At 45.4% G+C, this 24,907-nt stretch overlaps 1 protein-coding gene across 22 annotated transcripts in view; it reads left to right on the top strand.

The window, feature by feature from the left end:
* Positions 1 to 24,907, top strand: part of MAPK8IP3 (mitogen-activated protein kinase 8 interacting protein 3) — a 67,522-nt gene that overhangs the window by 34,251 nt on the left and 8,364 nt on the right. For 6 of the 22 annotated variants that reach the window (XM_068146985.1, XM_068146995.1, XM_068146988.1 and 3 more), the window contains exons 8-27: positions 99 to 201; positions 1,549 to 1,667; positions 4,185 to 4,196; positions 5,563 to 5,580; positions 7,965 to 8,022; positions 8,932 to 9,084; positions 10,604 to 10,685; positions 11,983 to 12,113; positions 13,501 to 13,557; positions 14,036 to 14,206; positions 16,128 to 16,254; positions 16,983 to 17,078; positions 18,539 to 18,700; positions 19,593 to 19,758; positions 20,221 to 20,406; positions 21,173 to 21,359; positions 22,113 to 22,235; positions 22,481 to 22,561; positions 23,071 to 23,138; positions 24,406 to 24,554. In XM_068146985.1, the coding sequence (XP_068003086.1) occupies positions 99 to 201; positions 1,549 to 1,667; positions 4,185 to 4,196; positions 5,563 to 5,580; positions 7,965 to 8,022; positions 8,932 to 9,084; positions 10,604 to 10,685; positions 11,983 to 12,113; positions 13,501 to 13,557; positions 14,036 to 14,206; positions 16,128 to 16,254; positions 16,983 to 17,078; positions 18,539 to 18,700; positions 19,593 to 19,758; positions 20,221 to 20,406; positions 21,173 to 21,359; positions 22,113 to 22,235; positions 22,481 to 22,561; positions 23,071 to 23,138; positions 24,406 to 24,554 (2,249 nt within the window). Of the gene's footprint in view, positions 1 to 98; positions 202 to 1,548; positions 1,668 to 4,184; positions 4,197 to 5,562; positions 5,581 to 7,964; positions 8,023 to 8,931; positions 9,085 to 10,603; positions 10,686 to 11,961; positions 12,114 to 13,500; positions 13,558 to 14,035; positions 14,207 to 16,127; positions 16,255 to 16,982; positions 17,079 to 18,538; positions 18,701 to 19,592; positions 19,759 to 20,220; positions 20,407 to 21,172; positions 21,360 to 22,112; positions 22,236 to 22,480; positions 22,562 to 23,070; positions 23,139 to 24,405; positions 24,555 to 24,907 lie in introns of all 22 variants that reach the window. The other 16 variants (XM_068146993.1, XM_068146991.1, XM_068146983.1 and 13 more) reach the window with 11 other exon arrangements.

Raw genomic sequence — 24,907 nt, 5'->3', positions numbered from 1 at the left:
ACACCATGGAGCTTTGAAGCCTCGATACTCAAAGCTGCAAAAGTCCATCATCCTGTGAAAGTCCTGATGCTAGAGATTGTGTGTATTGTCTTACCTAGGAATGGGTAGCAGTGATGAGTGGTCTGATGTTCAGGACATCATCGACTCTACTCCAGAGCTGGATATGTGCCAAGACCCGCGCCTGGAACGCACTGGTAACAGGTATGGCTTGTGACTTTGCACTGTGTGCTCTTTTGCTTGGCTTTATGAGGAGTGAGGAGTAGATGCTGTGGCTCACACTGAGCTCAAGATGCAGCTGTTAGAGAAAGTCCATCTATTCTACCTGGTGTGAATAGGAGAGGTGCTGACCTTTGAGCAGGGTGTGATGAGCAGCAATAATTGATGCCTTTCTCAACTGTGAAACCACATCCAGTTAAGCAGCCCTCAGAATATGTGGGATGCATGGGCAATCTTTAGGGTCAGACACAGGAGGAATTTGGGCAGCCAACACAGCTCTGTGTGTGCAAGACAAAAATGAACAATGAGATCAGTCAAACCCAAGGGAAAGGGGAATGGAGAGAACTGCTGCACTGGGAGCTCTGCAGGCAGGGATCCCTAATCCAGGCAATGAGACTGAGAGAGACAAGGTAACTGCAGCTGCTGAGCAATGTGTCAGCTGCTTGTGAGATCTATAGAGCTTCTGCAAGTTGAAGAGGTTGGTTCAAGCTGAGTTAGGTGTTCAGGTCAGACACTGGGTGCTGGTTGCTTTTTGTTACTTGTGCTGTCCATTGGACTGCATGAGCTGATAAATTGCAGTGCCATCACAGCACCCATTTCTTACTCCACTGCTCTCAGATGTCTGAGGAGCTGTAATTTTTCTGTAATTAACCAAAACCACTTCCTTTTTTTTCCTCTGCAATGTTCTGACACTCTGCAATATCAGAAGCAGCTACTGCACTCTATTTGTAACCTTAGGCTTTATCACTGAAACATCTCAGGATGAAGCCACACAGCTCAAGCTAAACTTCAGTGGTGCTGAATGCTGTTAGACTGATGGAAAAATTGCACAGCCTCTCTTCCTGCTGGCTGATTCCCCTCACACAAGGCAGGGCACTGAAAAGTGTTTGTACCCACGTTAAAACCATTTTTTAGGCTAGGCAAGAACAATCTCAGAGGTTTACCTCACCTCACAGCTGTTTTCTGTTTGAGACAGTCAAGAAAAGCAGGAAGATTCTTGATGGTACCAGAGATACTAAGAGGTGGAAATGTGCTCTGGTACGATACAAAGAGAAAGCATTAACTTTGATTTACCTTTAATGGAGTGCATTTTGCTGGTGGGAAGAAGCATCTTAGGACACAGATTCCTTACAGAAGAAAGTAATCCTTCAGGCTGATTTCACACGCTAGTCGAACAGGCCCGTGGTGAGCAGGTGGAAGGCGCTCTCAGGTTTTGCTCACAGTGGTCTGGGACACTCAGTATGGCAGCAAGAAATGTTTCAGCTTAAATGATGCCAAGTGAAAAAAAGAGTTCTTCTTGGTTGTTTGTTTTTTTGTTCTCTCCAACAACAGCCCAACACAGGGGATTGTGAACAAAGCCTTTGGCATCAACACCGACTCTCTGTACCATGAACTTTCCACAGCAGGCTCTGAGGTTATTGGAGATGTTGATGAAGGAGCAGATCTGCTAGGTAAAATATTGTTGAGAACAACTCTGTTCTCCCTGGTACAATGACTGTAGTAAGGTTCTAAACCCACTAAAGTCCGTGGTGGCTTTTTCCCCTCTCCCTCTCCCTCTCCCTCTCCCTCTCCCTCTCCCTCTCCCTCTCCCTCTCCCTCTCCCTCTCCCTCTCCCTCTCCCTCTCCCTCTCCCTCTCCCTCTCCCTCTCCCTCTCCCTCTCCCTCTCCCTCTCCCTCTCCCTCTCCCTCTCCCTCTCCCTCTCCCTCTCCCTCTCCCTCTCCCTCTCCCTCTCCCTCTCCCTCTCCCTCTCCCTCTCCCTCTCCCTCTCCCTCTCCCTCTCCCTCTCCCTCTCCCTCTCCCTCTCCCTCTCCCTCTCCCTCTCCCTCTCCCTCTCCCTCTCCCTCTCCCTCTCCCTCTCCCTCTCCCTCTCCCTCTCCCTCTCCCTCTCCCTCTCCCTCTCCCTCTCCCTCTCCCTCTCCCTCTCCCTCCCCTCTCCCTCCCCTCTCCCTCCCGTTTTGTTTTACCCTAAAACTTAGATGTTTAGCTTTCTAAATAATGGCATGGGAATTGGGACATTATTGTGGCTGAAGTGTGTACCTGCTTAGAAGAGAACTGTTGGGTAACTTTTGTTTGGATTGTCTTTATTTACAGAAGTTGCATAGGCTTGCATAGTTGTTGTTTTTTCCTGCAGGATTCTCCCACACAAACAATTCAAAGACAAAAGCTGCTCATTCTGCTTCCTGCCCTGGATTTGCTCCCAGTAATTCTGCACAATAGCAGTTTTACTTGGAGCAAAGTGGTTATCTGAAAATTGCAAGAAAGTAATTCCTTTTGTTCTGTTTCTGAAGTTTAAACTTCATGGAAATATTATGGTCTGTATTGCAGCTGTTACCCCTTTCATAGTTAGTCTGGGCTCGTTTTGAAGGAGCTTGTCACACCTGAAGTTCAGTTGCAACTTTGCCTCAGGTGACAGTCTGAGCCCTTGCTGTGCATTTTGGTGCTTGACCCTTGAGTATGTAGACCTTAACTCATGACAGAATTCAAGCTTGTTCTTAACTCCTGCTGTTTTCCTGACCCAGGATAATGTGAGTGTTCTTTGAATGCTCAGACAATGTGGGCAGCTGGCAAAGTTTATAACTGTGCAGCTCACTTTCCATTTTACAGCTTTACTTAAGGAGCCTTAGGAGCCACTTCTCTCTGTAAATCAGAAGAATTAATGAGGTTTATGTTGCCCACCTGAAATTTGAATACTTCCCCTAGTCTCTCAAAACTTGGCAGTCTTCAGAGAACACTCTCTCCTTTTGGACTCAGTTTCTTCAAGACAGAGAAATCTTACTAAAAAGGACTTCCAAAGAAAGTAATATCACAGAAATTACCCTTGAGCAGTAGCTGTCAAGCAATTCTATTTCCTGAATGGAAAATCTCACTTACTCCTTGTGGGTACCTGCAAAGCAGCCAACAGCTCTTGTTACCCAATTGGCGCTCTCCTTTGGAATCATTGAATACAAGATAATAAAATATGTGGGTTTCTCCCTCTGCCTGTCACACTGCTTCACATACATGAGTTTGTATGTGAAGTATCCTGAAGAAAAATGTGGAGTGAGAAGAATGATTTACTAGTGGTAGTTGTAGACCAAATTCCCTTCTTCCTCACTGCAGCATTAGGAACACTGTCTGGCTGTGTTCCTGGGCACTCACTTGTTAATCACAGATTCTTCCCTCCTGATCCTGGGTAGATTCCCTCTCCTCCCATATCACTCCTATTGCTCTTTGCTGTCTCAGGAGTTTCTGGACAGAAAGGAGAGCAAGCAGTTTGGTTCTGCTCTCTGGGTAGGTCCTTCCTTTCAGTATCTACTTTGGAGTTTAAACTCTCCCTTCAAATAGCAGGAGGCAGGAGTTCTCGTGACGAAGACAGAAATGTGACCACACTAGTGGTAAGTTTCTGTGTAGGTTTTTGTGCAGAGGTTGAAATGAGATTATCAATCTGAGTTCCAGCACTGCACTGTGTTAAAAAAACCCTTCAGTTTTTAAATGCAACTCATTGTCATTTGCAAGCTGAAGTGTCACTGAAGAGCCCACCTGTTCTCAGAAGATCTAGTTGCTAAAATCACAAGGGGAGGTGAAATGAGAAGGTAATGGGAAGTAAATGCTCTGCATTTAGTGGTACATGATTGAATGAAGAGACAATAAAGGTATATGCAGTCCAGGTAGAGGTGATTGCCTGGGATTCACATCTGGAAAACTGGGTCTAGCAGAGGCATGTGGTTGCACTTGTACCCCAAGTTACTTTCCCTTGATTTTCTTTTTCCTTTTTGTCCTGTATGTAGACTCATGCCATCTACAGCCATGGCAGGTCCTGTCCTTACTATTTCATGCCTTTTGACATGGAAATGGCTGAATCATTGTTAATTTTTATTATTTTTTTTTTAACAAAATTTGATTTTGTTGGTTTCAGTCACTGATTGATCCTTTTTTCACTTCCTTTTTTTCCCTTGTCTCTCTGTGCTTCGCTGGACATGGCCCATAGGGGAGTTCTCAGGTGTGTATCTTCTCTGCTCAGTTTCCTTTCTTGTTTCTTTTTCCCTTGTTGAGGTTTTATGATGTGGTATACACATGTGATACTCCCCTGCTCTTGTCCAAACACGGTTGGCTTTGCAGACTTCTCTCCCCCACCTTTGCCTTGCTTGGTTGCCTTGCACCAGTGGGTCCCTGAGCAGCAGGATGTCCCCATTCTATGCTCACATGCCTGCTGCGTTTCAATAAGCTTTTCTTGTTTGGCTTTATGCAGGTTTGCTCCACTGTGATACACAGGCCTGTCACTCCAGCTCTTAGAGCTCAAAGTGTTCTTTTTTTTCCTGTCAGGATAGGTGCTGTGCTTGGAGCAAAGCTCAGGTGGGCACACAACTGAGTTAGGTTCCCGCTCTCAGGAGAGCACACTGAGAAATCCCTCTCTGTGTGATGGCCATTGTGTGTTAGTTAGTGCACACTGGCCCTCTTCTGGAATAGCTGTAGTGATATTAAAGACACTTTTTTAATAGAGTGGCAAAGCCTTTTGTGGAATCTTTGCATTTCTGACAGAATTTGAAGTGGCAGTTTTGTCCTTTGGTGAGACTCACTGCCTTAGGGCTGTCCTTTCTTGTCAAAAGGTTTTCAGTTTTCTGTTAAATATGCTTAGACCCTGATGCAATTTCAGATGAAGTCAAGGGAATCTCTCTTGATTTCAATGCAAATTGGATGAAGTTTTCCCTGTAGCAAAGGCAGGTGACTTACACAAACATAGCAGCACAGTGCTGTGTGGCAGTGAGCTCTGTCACTTCCTTTTGGCCAGCACCTCTTGGTGAGGGCACTCTGAGGTTACAACAGAAAGGGATGACCTCATCCTTTCTTTTTGTTCAAACTATTTTTACTGTAAGCCACTTTTTGTGGTCTTCTCTCACAAAACTTCCTGCTGAAGTTGAGTTGGAATTTGTTGCAGAGTGGAGCTGAGTTTGGGCCTGTGCAAGAGGGCCAGATGATATCCAGCCCCCACTTTTGTTTTCTCTCCTGACCCTGTCTTTCCCTCACCCTGCTCATAATGTCTGTTGAACTACTTTTGTTGTGGGGATGAGAAACCCAGAGATACGTAGTCAGGGGAGATGAAGATGTACCAAACAGGTGAGCTCACGTCAGGCTTATCCTGACATCTCAGGTGTAAAGCCCTGTTAGGCCAGCCTGCAGCAGAGCAAGGTGTAGGTAAGCTACTACTGAGTGTCAAGTGGCAGCACACCCAGGTGGGCACGTGCTGATGAGCTGTTCTGTTTGCTGTTTACACACTGGTACTTACTGGCTGCTTTTGTTCTCTTCCTTTCTTCCCCTTTGTCCCCATCTCTTTCTGTTCCCTTTCTCCTATGGGATGGCTCTCATAGTACGGGATGATTTCTTTGGTAAGGCGAAGGCCTTTTCTCCTTTGTTTTCTTCTTTGGTTTTTTTTTGTTGTTTTTAATGTGCATTTTGGCCTAAATTTCTTTCATTCACTCAACATCCCTCCATATGTCTTGCATTACCTTGGTTTGGTGTTTTTTTGTGGTGGTGGTATCACCTCTCCAAGAAGCAGGACGCAGCTGCTCAGTAGTGGTGGTTTGGGAGTTCTTCTGTTTCTTGTCTCTGATTATCCACTTTGATGCTTCACACTATTTGCCTGGCTATGGGAGGTGGACAATGTAAAATGGGCTCTGTTAGACAGCACTCTGTCCAGACCTGTCTTCCCTTTGCTCCACACTATAGAGGGATGAAGAGATCTCATTTTAGTCACTACAAAGTGTGGTTTTCTTCTGTTCCTGGGTAAGGTTATCTCAAAATGTACACTCTGTGGCTCTTGGAGATTTTGTCTATTTCTTTATTGCAAGACTTTTCCCTTCAGACTTTTCACTGTTAAAGCCTTGGGTGTCGCTGTGTCATACACAAGTAAGTTAGAAGCTGTGGTGAGATACTCATAGTTAAGATGCTGTGTATGGCTTTTAGTTCTGGCATGATAGTTCACCCTCTTCACCAGAGTTCTTTACTGTGCCAAAAACAAGTGCAGAGAGGGATAGATGAGCCAAGAATGGGAAGGAAAAAGGTTTAGTTAAAGAGAATTGGGATCAATTCTTTCCCTTGATGCCCCTCAGCAACTGTAACATCCCTTGTGCCATTTTAGTGTCTTACTGGCTTAATATTTATTTGATTGTTGTAGAATCACTGAAAAGGCACAAGAAAATCATTTAACAAGCACATAACTATTTGGTCTTCCCATCAACATAAGGCAAGCCACAAAAGAAAGGGCCACAGGTCATTCACCTTTCCAAGCTAAAAATACACTGCAGTTTACACTGCAGTTAGTGTCACACTTTTTGCTGTTTGCAATATTCTTTGACACAGCATCCAATGAACACGTTGCCTGAAACATCAAAGTGATTATCTGTCTACTAACTTTTCAAAAGGTATTTGAAACTGCTGCTTCTTACTCATTCTTGCTGGGATTTTGCTTTTGCCATCATAAATTCATCCCATCTAGCTGTGGGAAGAGGATCTATATGTTGGAGTGCTGTGATGTGTTCTCACTTCTCGTGTGCTGCCATGTTCTTCTAACTTCCATTTACTTCAAGTTTGTGTTGTTCTCATTTTATTGCAAATATTTGTTAATGAGCAAATAACAAATCATGAAAACTGTTGATGTCTGTGCTGTAAAGAAGGAGGTAGTTCAGAGGGCGAGGATGAGGAACGCTTCAGCACAAATGCTGATGGTTGTGAGAATGAGATGCAGCCCTCAGCACTGTCCCCTCACAGGGAGAGGACTCTGCCTTTAGTTCTCAGGTGGCCTCTATTCCCCAGTGTAAGGCAGAAGCTGATGTTGGGAGCCAGCAAGTCCCTGACAGCAGGAAACAATCCAGATGTGCTTTTGGTCCCTAAACAACTTTCCATTTGATTGCACAAAACTGAACTGTCACACCTTCACTCGTGGTCCCAGATTTTTCAAAGTCCTTGCAACCCAGTCTGCGTTTCGCAGTCCTTGTCCGCTGCTTCCCAAGTGCCAGTGCAGTGTGTCCATCTAGATGTGTACTTCAGTGTGGGTCTTAAGTGATGGAACTGAGACTTCAGATTTTAAACATCCCTGTGGAAAGGTCCTGTGTGACCTGCCCTAGGCGATCCTGCTTTGGCAGGGGGGTTGGTCTGGATGATCTCTAGAGGCCCCTTACAGCCCCTACTGTTCTGTAATTCTATGAAAACTGATAAAGGTCGGTAGAGCAATGGACAGTCTAAAGTCCTATTAAAGTTTCTCTGGTGGAAGGCTGATAATGGGAAGCCTTTCATGTGCATGAAACTGGTCATAACCATGATCCCAAATTTGTCCTCAGAAACAGCAAATTTGGCTTATGCTAAGAAAGAAGGAAAATGATGTGCAGATCTGGCCAACAGTTTGGACAGTGTTCTGCTGTCATCTGTGAAAACACCATCAACTTCTGCCTCTTTCTGTAGCAGTGATGATAAAATCTGGCTGAGCCAGGGGCAGCTGACTTGACTTCCTCTGATTTGCATTATTGAAGCTCTCCTCTCTGGCCCTCTCAAGGGAGTCTGTGAAAGTTGGGGTAAGAAGCTAGGTCTGCATTTGCACTCTACAGAAGGACACCTGAGTGTCTTTGCTTGTGCTGCGTGGTCTTTCAGCAGAGCACAGAAGCCTAGGGAGGCCTAACAAAAGTGATTTCTGTTCCCCAAGCATGAGTCAGGCAGTGCCACACAAGTTTCATATTTCTAGGAGAGCAAGTGAAAAATGCCTGGCCTTTCTTTTCAGGAATGGGCAAAGAAGTGGGGAATCTGCTGTTGGAGAACTCGCAGCTACTGGAGACCAAGTAAGGAACCATTGTGTGCTCTGAACTGCCTGCCTAGTTAAAAATGAGATGGCATCTTGAAGCAGGTCTTGGCCAGAACTCCTGTCTCAGAGAGGCTTACTCATTTATCTGTCTTAAATACTTGTTGTTCCTTCAATTGTAGAAGAGGAGTTGCTTTTCTGAGCAACTTCCCTCTTTCCTTTCTGCAGGCACTTGGGTGACATCTCTGGGCATGTGCTGGTTTGTATTTGCAAAGTTTGCTCTTTGAAAAGAAAAGTGTGTTGCTATAGAGAAGAGTTTTCAAAGATTTAATAGTTGATGAAAGAGAAACAGAAGCAAACAATATAACAGACTTCATTTTTTTTGGGAGGCTGGCAAACCAGAGACTAAAGCTAAGCAGCCAGGAAGAGGAAGGCAGAGCACTTCCAGGGAAGAGGTGGAGAACTTACTGTGATGAGAAAGTGCTGGTTTTAAAGATACTAAGATATTTTGGAGATGCTTGGAAATATTTAGATCACCATCATCCAGTTATCTACAGTTACAGATTGTTGTAGCAGTTCAGAAAGGCACATTTCAGATCTTCATTCTCTTAATAATAGATCTGAACCTTATGCAGGTTTTAGGTTACCCTACACCTGCTTTTTGCAGTATTCTGCCATCTTCTTGGGGAGGTTTGGGCTCATCAGTTAGGATGGGACTGGGCAAATCTCAACTGATTATGGTGACTTCTGTGTTCTTCTGCAACTCCTTCTTGCCAAGAGATACTTTTCTATTGAGTTACAGCTGGATTGAATTGTTACATACACTCGTTTCAACTCTCCTTGTAGTGCCTGTGGCTTTAGTTTCAGGTCTCTCTTATGGGCAGCTGCTGGTTTTGGGCAGCTGCTGGTTTTGGGCATTTTTGCTTACTGTCCCTTTCACACCTTTAAGAAATGCTTTGAACGTTGTGAAGAATGATTTGATTGCCAAGGTGGACCAGCTGTCTGGAGAGCAGGAAGTGCTGAAGGGAGAGCTTGAAGCAACAAAGCAGGCCAAAGCCAAAATGGAAACCAGAGTCAAGGAGCTGGAAGAGGAGCTGAAAAGGTGAGTGACTCAAACACAGCCCCAGGAAACTGGAAAGACATGAGCAATAACCTCACCTCCTCTGTTAGTTTTACTCTGTCTCCCTCATGAAGTTTAGCATTGAAATTCAAAAGTATCCTACAGAGCACTGAAAGGCTTGATGGTAGGTGGCTGAGATACTTTTAGTGTTGCCTTTTTTTATTATTATTAAATTTAAATGATTGATTGAGCCCTAGAAAACCCTCCTGAGGCTTAGGATTCTGCAGCAGCAACTTCAAATCCAGGGTCCTTGGCATGAAGTGTTCAGAGTTTCAATTAGCTAGTGAAAAAAATCCAAAAGAAGTTTTGAAAAGGGGAATTTTCAGACCAAATAGTTCCATAAGAAACTGTCAAGAGCTCAATTCATGCAGCAGGCATGGCAGCTTTTAGAGAAATGAATGTCCACTCATTTGATCAAAGAGGTAATACAGGTTCCTGAAAGCAATGTTTAAATAACTAAATCGTTAAGTGTTTTCTTGTTCACATTAAGAATGAGAAGAAGAGGCAGAAGATGTTTTTCAGGTCCTATGCAGGTAGCATTTGGAGAGATCCCCCTTATTTTCCATTCAAACTAGAGAAGTCAAAGCCCAAATGCCTAGCAAAGCCTGTGGCAATTTCACATCCATCGAATTAAAGCTGCCCCACGGGGCAGAACGCAGCAGCATTACACAGTGACAATCTGTGCGTTGCACTGGGGCATCACTGTCTCAGTTCAGAGGACACTGGAAAGTTGCCTCTGTAATCTGAATCACCAAGAGTAACACAGACTGTTCAAAACATCTGAAATTAAAATAGTCTCCCAAGCAGTGGAAGTAGATCTGATTGGTTTTTAATGCCTTTTTAAGCCTCTCACGGTGTATATAACCTGTTCTGCAGGAGGGACAGGGACTTCTGGCTGGCATCTGTGCCATTTTAGGAGATGGAGACAGCATTTCTTTTTCTGCAGTGCCCATACTGTTAATAGAAGTGCCTTTAATTCAAATGGACTGCAGAACTGCAGCTTGACACATGGAGTTTAGAGACATTAAAAGGACTCTTAAGTACTTCATTAACATGATTTTGGTGTGCCCTTCGTCACATTAGAGGCTTTTTACACTGCACTGAAAACAGAAGCAGCCCAGAAGAAGAACTTATGCCAACATTTTCACTGCAAACAATGGTTGAGTTCTCTATGGCTAAGATCTTATCAAACATTTGAACATAGATCATGGCTCTGAATAGAAATTGGCTGGACTGTTCCAGTGGTCAATATTCTGGTGCTTACATAAGGGTGCCAAAGACACAGGGTGATTGGTGAAGCCGTTCAGAGTGACAGGATGTATGGCAGGAGGAAGAGTAACAGAGAAGCACCTCATGATTTATACTATTAGCTCACAGCTGGGGAACATTTCCTTGTGGTGCATGCAGACAGACCTTCCCATAGATGGTTCTCCTCCCAGAACACCCCAGGGCCAGCCATGGTATCACTTGCTGGTTTGATGCCTTTCTTCCTGTTTCCTAGAGTGAAATCTGAAGTGATTGTTGCCCGGCGAGAACCCAAAGAGGAGGTGGAGGATGTAAGCAGCTATCTCTGTACAGAATTGGTATATTACATTACTAAAATGCCTGTGGGGAAAGGGGGTTTATGTACTTACTCTGTATCACCTCATATGTCTGAGTTCTGACACACTGACTGATCTGCCTTCATTAGCAATGAGGGCAGAACTGCTAAGCTGAGGGTTGTTGCTGCTGAGCGTTGCTAGTGGACAGATGCTGTGAATTTACCTCTTCATAGGACTCCTAAATTGTGGTGTGGCAAGGATGACCAGCTGACAGTGGCCATACCACACACCATGTGGTTTCTGCAGAAACCTTCCCACCTGATTTGGTTCTCCCCAGTTTCAATATGCTGTCTAGTGTGCAGTGTGGTTTCTCTCAGGGTCTTATGGCCATCAAGGCTTCTCCAGGAGAGCTTGTCTCCATGTTGGCTGTGAAACTGTGAGGACATTGTGCAGTGAAATCCAGGTTACACAGGTAGCTCTGCCACAGTAACTGCCTTAATCTCAGTCTTGTGGCTTTGTTTGTCTCATTTCTTTTACATAAGCCAGTACTGTCTGTAACAGGCTAGAGGCAGGGGAGGCTCATGGACTGTTCTTCTGTGACAGCTCTTCAGACTGGCTGAGCTGGAGACTTTTCAACAAAGACCAAAAGGCTGGTCATACATGTTTGCTCTCAGTCCAGAGAGGCTGGAGAGAGACTTGGTTCATTTGCTGTATTCCAGCTCTCAGCTGCTTTCCCCAGCTTAGCCAGGTTCTTCTCATGTTCCACTCCTCAAAAGAGACAAACCGAATCTCATTTCTGTTGCCTCCTAACCCAAACCTGCATGTGCCATCATTGGAAGGCCAGGTTGTGCCACCAAAGAGGAAAATGCTCTTCTTTTGTTGCTTGTACCCTGACCTTTATCAGTGCATACTAACAGAACACCTCCTTTCTAGTCCTCCTGAGGGGACAGATGGCATTGCATGGTGCTCCCTGCTGCTTGTGACTGGATTTGCTAATGGACTAAAATCTTGATTTCCAAATTTCTGCATCAGTGAACCACTGTCAATTCTCACAATTCCTTGCAGACTATCAAGGCACTTTGCTGGCAATAGTCCCTGTGTGAGGTTTTCAGTTTGGCAGTGGTTCTAATTCTAATTTGCATGGGTTTGCAGAACACCCCAGAGGTCTGTGGGCAAGAGTTTGGGGCTCACTCAGCACCTCTCATGGGGAAATCAGGATAATCAAACAGAACAAAAGGAGAACTCACAAATATGTCTTTCTGTCTCCTGACTTGCCCTGTACTAACTTCAATCCCCTTCCATCTTTTGTGGGCTGAAGCAGTGCTCCTCCCCCCTGCAGGACAACATTCCCATTGCTCAGCGCCGCCGCTTCACCCGTGTGGAAATGGCTCGGGTTCTGATGGAGCGCAACCAGTACAAGGAGAGGTTGATGGAGCTCCAGGAGGCTGTCAGGTGGACAGAGATGATCAGGTGAGACTGGGTGTTGCTGAAGGCTCCTATTTAGGGTGGAACCTGGCCATGTCTGACCTTGTGGTCAATGCAACCCCCACCAAGATACGGGTTGAGAAGTGACGAAACCTTTCCCAACTGTAGATGCTTCTCTCCTAATACTGAATCCTGCCTCTCTTATTCCTGAACCTGGGCTACAAATCTCAAGTCAGCATCATTATATGGAAACACTGGGCATTGTTTGGCTTACTGTTTTGTTGTGTGCTGATGAAGCTAGGAGAAGCTGTAGGGGGGAACAGGTTGCTTCTAATTAGTGAATTTTCATAGTTTCATAGTTTCATAGTTTCATTCAGGGTTGGAAGGGACCACAAGGATCATCTAGTTCCAACCCCTCTGCCATGGGCAGGGACACCCCACACTAGATCAGGCTGGCCAGAGCCTCATCCAGCCTGCTCTTAAACACCCCCAGGGACGGGGCCTCGACCACCTCCCTGGACAACCCATTCCAGGGCTTCACCACTCTCATGGGGAAGAACCTCCTCCTCACATCCAGCCTGAATCTCCCCACCTCCAGCTTCATTCCATTCCCCCTAGTCCTATCACTACCTGAGATCCTGAGAAGTCCTTCCCCAGCCTTCCTGTAGGCCCCCTTCAGATACTGGAAGGCCACAATTAGGTCTCCTCGGAGCCTTCTCTTCTGCAGACTGAACAGCCCCAACTCCTTCACTCTGTCCTCATAGGAGAGGTGCTCCAGCCCTCTGATCATCCTCGTGGCCCTTCTCTGGACACCTTCCAGCACCTCCACATCCCTCTTGTAATAGGGGCTCCAGAACTGGACACAGTACTCCAGGTGGGGTCTCACCAGGGCTGAGTAGAGGGGGAGGATCACCTCCCTCGACCTGCTGGCCACACTTCTCCTGATGCAGCCCAGGATCTGATTGGCTTTGCGGGCTGCAAGTGCACACTGAGAGCTCATGTTGAGCTTTTTGTCCACCAGCACCCCCAAGTCTCTCTCCTCAGGGTTACCCTCCAGCCAGTTACTGCCCAGCCTGTATTTGTGCCTGGGATTGCCTCGACCCAGATGCAGGACCCTGCTGTGGCTTGAAGTGAGTGTAATGCTGGAGTCTGTAGTTACCAGACTGATACTGTGGCCATGGTAATGTTGCAGGGAGTTGATAAAGCTCCAGCTTGAACACACTTTGCACTTCATGTCAGCACTGCAACATAAAGTGGTTGGGTGCATTTCCATTAAAGACCAGTGAATGTCACTCCCTCTGTTGTATGTTGAAACATGTTAGAATGAATTCTGAATTTGGACATGGCTTCCTTGGTGGAAATGGCCTGCTGGTTGGCAGAACCCTGGGTGAGAGATGCCGAGATTGACTTGCTTTGCTGTGTTTGTCTGTAGAGCTTCCCGAGAGCACCCATCTGTCCAGGAGAAGAAGAAATCCACCATCTGGCAGTTGTAAGTTCTTTGGTGGTTTGTCTAAGATTTAGAAAAGGGGAAATGTTGCTCTTTCTACTTCAGGCAGCAACTGAATAGACTCTACATTAGTGAAATATTGACTAAAAATGCTGTTGGCTGAACCCTTTTGCCTTTAAGGGCTTCCTTTGTCCTTAATGAAAATCAGATCTGAACATCCACATGGGTTTTGTTTCACAAGCTAGAAAAGGTTAGAAGTGTCCTGGGATGGAAACAAACATAGGCTCACCATTGGTTTTAATAAAGATTTGTTTTCAGAAGCTGTATTTTTCTGTAAGCTAAGAACACTTTATGCCAATCAAACTGAAGACTTGGCACTATGTTTGAAGTAGGGCAGTTGTCATGCAGGGCTTAGAGCCCCTGATTGCATACCTCTCTTGCTTCCTCTCTTAGGTCTGCATGGTGTGTTGTCTCCTCCAGGCACCTTTTCTGTCATTTATTGGCCTTTGTCTGTTCTTAGCTTCAGCCGTCTGTTCAGCTCTTCCTCAAGTCCCCCGCCAGCAAAGAGGACCTACCCATCTGTGAACATCCACTACAAGTCTCCCACCACAGCAGGCTTCAGCCAGCGGCGCAGCCACACCATGTGCCAGATCTCCGCCGGCAGCCGCACCCTGGAGTTCTTCCCTGAAGAGTGAGTCATGTGCTGTGTGCCCAGCCAGCTCCCCAGCAGCTCTCCCAAGGAGCAGCTTTCCTTAAAATAAGCTGTTTGCTGCTTTTAAGAAAGTCAGTGGGGGGTTAATATGTGTCCATCTCTCGTAGTTTAACTCCCTGATCTTTTACTCATCAGTTACCACATGGATGGGCTCATACAACCATAGAATGGTCCAGGCTGGAAGGGACCTCCAAAGCTCATCCAGTCTGACCTCCCTATAGTCAGCAGGGACATCTTCAACTAGATCAGGCTGCCCAGGGCCTCATTGAGCCTTACCTTGAATATCAACAAGGAAGGGGCCTCAACCACCTCCCTGGGCAACCTGTTCCCATGTTCTGCCACCCTCATAGTAAAGAATTTCTTCCTGATACCCAATCCAAATCTGCCCTTCTCTGGTTTTAAGCCATCGCCTCTCATCTTGCCACTGCAGGCCTTTGTAAACGGTCTCTCTCCATCCTTCCTGTATGCCCTCTTCAGGTACTGGAAGGCTGTTATTAGGTTTTCCCAGAGCCTTCTCTTCAGGCTGAACAACCCCAGCTCCCTCAGCCTGTCAGCTCAGTTCTGTGCTTCCTAACACATAACTGTTGTGGCTTTCTAGCCTCATGAGGGTTGAGAGAATAAAGTCGACCTTTGTGGGAAAGTGTGCTAGCAGCACTGGGACAAGGGGATGGAAAGCCTTGCCCAACCCTGCTGATGGGGAGTTTAGGTGAAGGCAGAAGGTCTCTCAGCAGAATATATAGCTTACATTGTGCTTAAGAACCACCTCTAAGCATTGCTCTTGCACAGGCTTCATCCTATTCATGGTTTCTGACATGAACAGAGACTTGACTTCAAAATGCATTCTGCTGTTAGGAGATTGTGCAGTTTGATCCATGGTGTGTTCCTTGGAATAGAATAACAATAGAATGTGATGGTAAAGGATCATCACTTCTCCAGTAAAAATGGGTTTGTTGGAAGTATGATAGATGAGGAGAGAAAAAATTGCCTTTAGAAGGATAAATTTACACTTTAGCAATATCCACTGTCTTTATCCTGTTCTTTTTATCTGATGGCAATATCACAGTCATTGTGTGGTGTCCTGAGTGCTTTCCAGCGGTGCATTAAGTGACATGACTAACCTCTGTCAGAAGCTGCTTGTTTTCTCATCCTCTCCCCAGGGGAGGAAGCATGTGGAGGGAAGTGCTTTGTTTTAGCAGGAGATTGGGTTTGTTTTAAGTGTAGTATATGTCATTGTGTGTGTGTGTGTAGGTGGTTTAGGTTTGGATTGAAATTTTTTTTGCTGATGTTGTTTGTACCTTGGAAGGATACTTAAAAAACACATTGAATGCTGGAACCAATACTCCCAACAGCCTTTGTTTATATTAAAACAGAGCTCAAGAGCTCACAGATCAATTTTTCTTTTAACCTTTACCAGTGCAAAGCTGGAGTTGTTCTGATGAAGCCAGCAGTTAGTGCATGTTTGTTTTGGCAGCAGAGAAAGCTTTGAAGTGAACAGAAAAATAAAGGGCTGACAATAACCAAGAGGGGCAGGACTCAAAATGCCTTCCTTATGGGGACATTAGGTCAGTAAATTGTAAGAACCAAGCAAAAATTGGTGAGATCTACATTAACAGGCCTTAGGTAAGTGAAAGTTGATTCCCTGTTTCTGAAGGGCTTTTGGAGCACTGGAGATGCCAATGATTTGGCCTGCCAGATGGCTCAGGTAATGGGGAGCTAGATTAGGGATGTCTGTGTCTGCTTCTCAAGAGAGTTTTGATCTCTTAGATCTCCTGCATCCATTTTCAGCGATGGATTTGGTCTGCTTTGTGTTTCCTCCTTCTGCTATGGTAGTAGTCCCTTCACCTTCAGCTTGTGTTTTTCACCATGGCTTGAGAGGTGATGCTGGTGCTTCTCTCCTCAGTGACTGTACCTCCTCGGCACGGCGCGAGCAGAAGCGGGAGCAGTACCGCCAGGTCCGGGAGCACGTGCGGAACGACGATGGGCGGTTGCAGGCCTGTGGCTGGAGCCTCCCTGCCAAGTACAAGCAGGTAGGGACCACTCTCCAGGCCAGCTAAAGGGACATCATCCCTTACAGTAAAATCAGTGAAGACCTAATTCTCCCACGGGTAACCCTAGCCTTAGTCCTTAAATAATCCATGTAGAGGTAACATATGCACGTTTTATTTGTGTGATGGTTGTAGGCACAGGTCAGACTGATGTTTTGTGTGTCTCCACCAAAGCCAGTGGAGGAGGTATTTCATTTGTACTCTGAGAACTTTACCAATCATTTAGTAGAAAAACCAAATGGAGAGCACTTTGCTCCCACTTCTCCAGCAGTAACACAAACCAAATGTCATCAGCCTCACTTGTTAGCCTGTGCCTCATGTCAGTGGTCAATGACTTCCTGAGAGGAAGAAGTAATGCAGTGTGGCTTGAATGTGAATGAGTTTCAGGCCGTGATGGAAAGCAGTAGCAGTGTTCTGATTTCTTTGCAGAGATCATCCATTAACAACCCTTTCTCCATCAGGAGTGCAGTGTATATAGCCTCTGTTGACCATAGCTGGGTCACAATATCATAGTGAGAGAGGCAGGCTGTCAGCTAGGCTGCTCCCATCCCTATAGGGTGTCTGTTTCATACAATATGTGAGATGAAGCCTCAGCAGCACCTGTCTCTGAGTCTTGTAGGCTTTGTTCTGCTATACTGGTTACATCTCTCTTTCCATAGCCTGTTGTTCATAGCTTTTTACTGTCTATTTTGTCTTCTTTTCCCCCACAGCTGAGTCCCAATGGTGGTCAGGAAGACACTCGCATGAAAAACGTCCCTGTGCCTGTGTATTGTCGTCCACTAGTAGAGAAGGACCCAACCATGAAGGTACATTGCCTCTGCATAGCATTCCAGTCCAAAAGGAGAGCATGGGATAAGCAAAGCATTTTGGTTGTTAAATGTGCAAATTTGACAACAATCTACATCTTTCTTTTACATTATGTATTCCAAATCCTACCTTCTGCTTCCTCTGAGTAGTGGTTTCTAGTGTATGTAGAGAGATGTCCCTGTCTCTGTGTGGACATCATTCCCAGCTGATTCTGCTTGCCAGCTCCCACACTTCTATCTCATTCTTTTTGGGAACAGCTCTTATATAACAGCAGCAACATTAGATGCATAGAGGGCTTTGGCTAAGACTCCTTAGAGCATCATACAAAACAGTACAAAAAATTCATTAAAAGTAAAACTGTGGTTTGCTCTTTTTAATATTCCCCTGGTAACAGGATTGGTTAATATTCCACTGGTTCCAGACCAAAATCATCTGGAGCATATGTTTGTGAAGCTGTAGCTGTCAGTACTAGTGTATTCTGAATAAGAGCTACAGTTGAGAGCAGATTAGTAGCTGGTCATCTCTCTGCAAGCAGCACATTTACCTCCCACAGGTAGTTGGTTTGAAAGTTAGTCTTCACCTTCATTCAGAGTTGATTTTTAGATGTCATTCTGATGTTTTAAGGTGTAAGAAATTTCTTAACACTGTTAGTTGTTTCTAGGAGATGGGTGAGCTCTTTGGATAATGCTCCATTCAGCATCTTTTCCTTCATGATTTTGGATAAGTCCAGTATTTACTTCTGTTACAGTCCTGTTCCCAGCATTGTCCTAAAAACTGTCTGGAAATAACTCACAGGAGGTTAGCTAAATTTGATTTCAGAAAATATGCAGGGTGCTTCCTTCTTCATACTTTTACCTAGGGAGCTAAAGCAGCACAGTTTTATTTTTTATTGATGTATTTTTTTACTTCATTTGTTGTTGTCTCAGTTCTTTAAATAGCTCTCTAAGATCATGCTAACACTGATGTGGTTTGGTTGGGGAGGGGGGTGAAGGGGGCAGTGGGTGGAGCAAAGGAGTGTGTGAGGAAGCAGAAGAGCAGGGTGGGAGGAGGGACTGGGAAACAGGAGTGCTCTGAATACCTGTGCTCAGTAGTCCCAGTCAGTTTCAGCTGGGTAGTCCTGCTTATTGTGTCCCCAGCTGCCTGCTTTGCTACAAAGATTTAAGAGCCCCAGAGTCAGAAAAGCTGAGGACATTTCAGAAGCCTGATTATTATCTCTTAAGTGTTTTAGTCACATCTGTTAAAAACCAGTGATTTTTCACTAGGTTACAGAGGACCTTTACCTTAACCTCCATCAACTCTGACTACCTATTATAACAGAAATTGCTAAGATCTGCTGTTTCCAGCTGGGTGTTTGAGGCTTTTGACATGTGTCCACAGTTCTCTACAAAGGGGCCTGAATTCCAAGAGGCCTTGGAGCCTTCAGAATTCTTTGTTCAAGATTCCTATTTCTGTTACTTAGCTGTGGTGTGCAGCTGGAGTCAATCTTACGGGATGGAGACCCGTGGAGCAGGAGTCTGGGAATGGGCAGAAACTGGATCCTGGACGTGATCCTCTCACCTGTGATAGGGAAGTGGAAGGGGAGAACAACAAAAGTAACCATACATCTCCTGAGAAGAAAAAGGTCAGAGCACAAAATGGATTTCTTCTTCTCTGTGATGTTTATTCTCATTCCATCCTTGATGTGCCCCCTCTCTCAGTACCTTTGTACTGCACTACTGGCTACTAGCTCTGCGCTACTCTGTATGTCTGAGGCATTGTCCTGTGGGGTGGGGTTGTGGTGTTCCAGCTTTTCAGTCACTTTCTGTCTCATTTGGGATCACTTTGGGTGAAACTTTTTATCTTCTACTTTTGAAACATTTGGGAAAAGTTCCTAATAAGAAGTTCAATAAGTGCTTGCTAAGATTCTGAGGAAGATGATGCAGTCCTCATCACTGGAAATTGAAAACAAATTCAGGCAAAGTTTGGTAGAAAGAACACAGACTTAGCAGGGTCCTTGAGCCCATTTGGTTCAGAAACTGAAGTTCTTGAAGTTCTGTTTTGTAACAGTCTTAAGTGTTTGGCTGTGTTTTAAAAAAGCTGTGATTTGTGGATAATAACAAAGTGTTTTACCCTTTCTGGTTTGTGGGGTATTTTTTTTCCACAACTGTCTTACACTGCTGCTCTATATTTGAGTGACTTCAGCTTGCTTAAGGTAGTGGGTTGAGTGCATCCAAGCTCCATGGTATTCTGTCTAAAGTGAATGTTTAGTGATAGCCTAGAAGAAGAGTTAGTGACCAAACTCCTCTTGCCCTAGGGAGTCAGACAGGCTCTTTGACCAGCATTCCAGATACTGGAGTAGAAACCTAGACAATGGTTGCATAGCCCAAATTGTTTGTTTGCATTGACTAGGAAGACACTTGGCCTTTTGGAGCCAGCATTGTGGTCTTTGCATATGAAACTGTTGCTGAGCCCCGATACTCTCAGTCTGATCCGAGAGGAGCCCTGATTGTGCCCATATGTTTGCTCTCCTGAAGGCAAAGGAGCTCCATGAAATGGATGCCACATCCAGTCGTGTCTGGATCCTCACCAGTACACTGTCAACGAGCAAGGTTGTAATTATTGATGCCAATCAGCCTGGCACAGTGGTGGACCAGTTCACTGTATGCAACGCTCACGTGCTTTGCATCTCCAGCATCCCTGGTAAGTGGGGCCCAGGCACTGGCTGAGATGTGCACAGGATCACTTGCTCCATGAGAAGTGACAAATGTTGCATCCTCAGTTCAGAACTAACCCTTGGGACTCTGATGCATTCTGTAATTGTCCCTCAAAGCCATAACTTAGATCTTGCCTTCTTGTAGGACCTTTCTGTGGAGATCCCTCAACTGTTGAACATTTAGTAAGTGTTCCCTGTGGCACATACAGGATGGCTCTTGGGAGCAAGAGTGAGGCTTGCCCAGGTTTGGAGGGCTGTGTAGCTGGCCTGGATGTTGATGCTAGGGATGAGGGGATTTGCCATGATGTTGACTGATGCTGTGTTGACTCCCTAGGGCAGTGAACCCTGAGGGTCAGCATCTTCCATCCACGTGATTACCTTGGGAGTACTGCTGTGTACATCAGCAGTGACAGCTAGATTTATGGGAGAATCTGTTCTTTGCCCTTCAGCGGCCAGTGAGAGTGATTATCCTCCAGGAGAGATCTTTCTGGAGGGAGATGTAAATCCTGAAGAGTCGTCTGGAACAGATGGTGTCTTGGCAGGGATCACTCTGGTGGGCTGTGCGACCCGCTGCAACGTACCACGAAGCAACTGTTCCTCACGTGGTGACACACCAGTGCTGGACAAGGGACAGAGTGAGTTCTGGAACATAAAACCTCATGGCAGTCCAGTTCTAGCTAGTCTTATATGAGCTTACAGTCATAGAACTGCACCTTCCTGGCCTAGAGGTAACTACTTCAGAGGCCTTAAGAAGTTTCTTAACACAGTACAGGAAGACCCAAGGCTTTTTTGGTACATTTCTCTTTAGAGCCCTCCTTTTCTTTATGAGTGATCCACACCCTGCAGCCTGGTTGTGGGGGCAATGTAACAGAGTATTTTGGACAGGTGATTCTCATTGTCTTTCTCCTCTGAACTATGTCTTCTTATGAAGTCAGTTAAGCCTCTATGAAAACCATAACGATGCTCTTGCTGACTCCATATTGCAGTGGGCAGCTATGGAGAATGTCACAGTCATGGATGACTTGTGTGATAGCATCCATGGAAATGTCTATGGATCTGTCACGAGCCCATTGGTATGTTGCATCTCTGCCTTGATGTCCTGACGAATCATGAGCCCACCAAGCTAAAACATTCGGCCATAGTGTCCCTTTGTTAAAGGCACCGCCTCAAATGGTCACAGGAGAACTACCAATGTTTTGCTGGCCACAGATTTTACCTCACTTTAAAACAGCTTCTTGCCCATCCAAGCAGAACACCTGATGAGCTGCTGTCTGTGGTGCAGGCTCAGGGTTTGATCAAGTTTGGCAAGGAAGGATAAGCTAAAAGCTTAACAGCCTCATTTCTATATAGCTCTTGCCAGCTCATTCCCCAGCATGTCTCACACTGTTCTTTATCTTTTAGGTGAGATGGCTTCTGTCTGCAATGGGAAGATCAACCAGTCCCAGTCTACTGAGGAGGCTACAGAAGCTACGGAGGTACCAGAGAATGGTACCAGCGAGGCAGAGCCTGCTGAGGCCCGGCCCGGGCCCCTCACGGAGCACGTGTTCACAGACCCAGTCCCAGCACAGCCACCCCTCAGGCAGAATGGGTAGGCAGTCTGGAGCCAAAGTGCCAGCTCAGATCTTTATCAGCTCTGTTTTCATAAGCTTTTTGATAGGAGAACCAGCCTGATCTTCTGACAGTGCTAAACTTGTTCCAGTTTTGTGCCCAGATCGCAGATGGGATGATAGGGAGAGAAGGAAAGAAATGAAAAGAGCCATGGTTCAGCCTGCAGCAGACAGTGTCAGCTGCTGAAGTGCAATTGATCTCTCAGCCTGGATATAGACCTGCCCAAATCTTCTGCAGAGCATGTATAATTAATGTTCCTACTGGAGGGGCTTATTGATTTGTGTGTAAAAAAAAAAGGTGATTGATTTGTTCTAGCAGTGCTGTAGATGTAAGGAAGAAAGCACATTCATCACCCCAGAATTCTTATGACAGATGAGTCTGATGTGGTGGCCTGAAGAGGACGCTGGAGGTCCTGGATAGAAATTGTTCCTAAATGACCAAGTTGTTCTTGAGTTGCTTCTGTTGAAGTTGGAAATAACCAGAGAAAACATTGTTTATCTAACAGTACTGCCAAACATTAAGTTCTGGAGATTTGGAGTATTTGTTTTGGTAGGGAAAAAAGGAAGTTTTGCAAACTGCAGATGTGGGAGTTGAGCAATTAAAAAAAACACCAGATAAAAAGCAGCAGTTTTGCATACAGGGGCCCTTACCAGCTTGTGAGTGCCAGACTGGGGGCATTTCTGTGTGCTGCTGCCTCTGAAGCCTCATAAATGGTGTTCTTCTGTGTGTTCAGGGAAAACGGGCAGCTGAAAACTGAGTCAAGCACAACACTGCCAGATCAGGAGTCGAGTGGGGATGCTGCTGGGACTTGCACTAGTGCTGCCCCCACCATGTGGCTGGGAGCACAGAATGGATGGTAAGTTCCCTTTGGGCTGGCAGATCTCTCCATCACCTCCATTCTTTGGGCTCCACTTTTCATGTCAGCACACCTTTAATTTGCTTCTTGTGAACATCATTTCTCACTGACGTTTTGAGCCCTCAGCTGAACCTCACTTTCTTACCTAACTTCCACCTTTCCTACCAGAAGAAAAGACTCAAGCCTAGTCAGGCTCAAGGTGTGGGGCCTTGCTGCTAACCCTCCCATTGTGTCCATTCTCCCAGGCTTTATGTGCACTCAGCTGTATCCAACTGGAAGAAGTGTCTGCACTCCATCAAGCTCAAGGACTCTGTGCTGAGCCTCGTGTAAGTGCATGTGCCAAGGGATGCCAAGGCGAGAGGCTTCAGTGCCTAAGTGCTGTTGTAGAGGGGGTAGCAGCTCTTTGTCAGTCATCTTTTTCTTTGCTCTTCTAAGTGAGGAAAATTTTCCCAAGGTTTTTGTTATTGGAATGCCTCCCACTGAGCCATTTTCCTGCTCAATTGCAGACCTAACCCAATTCAGTGGTAAAGTAGGCAGTACCAAGAGGAAGTAAACAGGGAGGAAAACAAGCAAAATTTCACTAGGGTGTAAATTAGGTGGAATTTGTTGAAATGGATGGAGCCTTTAGTGTGAATGAGAAGTTACCTCAACAAGTTATGGATGGTCTTACTAGCATGAAGGCCTTTGGACCTTGCAGGATATTCCTGCAGATGCTAATCTGAATGGCTATTGTGGAGAGAACATAAAGATGGGGGGAGTGGGGGGTATGTCAGGAAATTTTTTAGTCCCTTACTTCTGCAGAGTTTTGTGAATATTTACTTCCCTGTGATTTCAGGCATGTGAAAGGGAGGGTCCTTGTTGCTCTGGCAGATGGAACACTAGCCATATTTCACCGTGCAGAAGGTGAGTCTCAATGTAGTAAGAGAAAACAAAACTTGGCCAAAAGTGTTGCAATGGATTAAATGTTGTTGAGTGGAGAAGGAAAGCTGCCAGCTTGCCAGAGTGCAAACATATGGGTAAAAAGCATAGCTATTCCTTTTCCTAAACCATCTAAGGCATGCTTTAATGCCATTTCCTGAGCTTTTCTAAGCAGAGCTGTGTGTGAATGTGTGGTACATGGAGCAAACACAGCACACTCAGGAGTACATTTGTTGTGCGGTTACCTGAGGCATGCTTGGCAACTTTAATGCATTTGGGCCAAACTGGTGTTAGTGTGCATCCAAAAATCAACTGTAACAGTGCCTGCACAGGGAGCTCCACACAGCTCAGGCTGGTCTTTGCAGTTGGAAGTAGGCCTGCTCCATCCCAGAAATGCTGGACTCTGTATAAGTAGTGGAATTGATCGCTGCTGGCAGTGCTGGGATTCTCTGGAAGTCTCCACACAGATGGAGCCTTTGGTCAGGTTTTCTTGTTGTGAAAGATAAATGTCTGAGTAATCTGACATGCCTTAATCTTGTCACTTCAGGATATATTTTTCTTTTTTTAATTCTATATGTCTTGTCCTCTTCACTATTGGAGGAAAGCACATGGGAACTCACTAACTGTGACTGATGTTTGCATATCAAGCTGTGCATTGAGTAGCAGTTTAACCAGTAAGCTGAAATGTAGAGATTTCTGAGCTTGTGCAATCTAAATTCTGATTCAGCCTTTGCCACAAATTCAAGCCTGTGAGGTACAGAGTATATGCCTGCTTAGTTAGAAAATAAGAGTGAGAGAACAGAGATTGGCTCCTAATCCTGGGTCTGACACATCTGTGCAATGATGGTGTCCATCTCTGACCAGGGGAGGCACCACCACAGTGACTGTGTGCTCCATTTGCTTTTTGGGTTTCTGCATAGCCTTGTCAGGCTGCTATCTTCTGCCCCTGCTGCTTTTGTTGTACTTGTTAGAGGAGCCTGTGGCCTTCATTATAATAGAAGAACATTTAAATCAGTCTGATTTGGAGAGCTTTCAGCCCACCACACTAAAATGTATTGTCATGTGTTTCTTAAGTACAAGGCTGTGCCCAAATACAGTTGTGGATTCAAGGGGATTCACAGCCACACAAAATGAGCAGCTGACAGTTAGCTAAGCCTCTGTAGCTGGATATGCATGGAAAGGTAGATGATTGTGTTGTGCACTGACATGTCATGAAGGAGATGCATCATTCCACACTTCTCTTTCACCTTAGATGGTCAGTGGGATCTCAGTAATTACCACCTAATGGACCTCGGTCACACTCACCATTCCATCCGCTGCATGGCCGTGGTGTATGATAGAGTCTGGTGTGGCTACAAGAACAAAATCCATGTTATCCAACCTAAGACAATGCAGATTGAGGTAAGGCAGCAAATGGCTGTGCCCATGCACGTGCTTGTGTTGTGGTTATTCTTACAGATGTTTCTGGTGAGGTGTATGGAAAGGCAGAACCTTGGTATTGCAGTTGATGACTGTAGGACCCAGACTGTCAATCTGGGTCATGTTATGACTAAGTCTTCCAAGGGTGTATTTATTCCTTCCTCTTTTTGCAGAGCTTAGATCTTTACAGAAGTCTAAACTGAGCACTTTCTTTGCTGGTGAGTCTGTGAGGCCACAGACTGTACAAATATATATATGTGCTTTACAGCTATTAGTCACAGAGGGTGTAAGACTCCTCCCTCTGTAGGCATTGTGGCACAAAGGAAGAGTACAGT

This window comes from Melanerpes formicivorus, unplaced genomic scaffold (genome assembly GCF_026170545.1).
Source record: "Melanerpes formicivorus ecotype bairdi unplaced genomic scaffold, bMelFor1.0.p_v2 SCAF_14, whole genome shotgun sequence".
In the NCBI taxonomy this organism is placed as follows: domain Eukaryota; kingdom Metazoa; phylum Chordata; class Aves; order Piciformes; family Picidae; genus Melanerpes; species Melanerpes formicivorus.
Note: the sequence above shows the minus strand (reverse complement) of the source record. Positions and strands in the feature narration are given on the sequence as shown.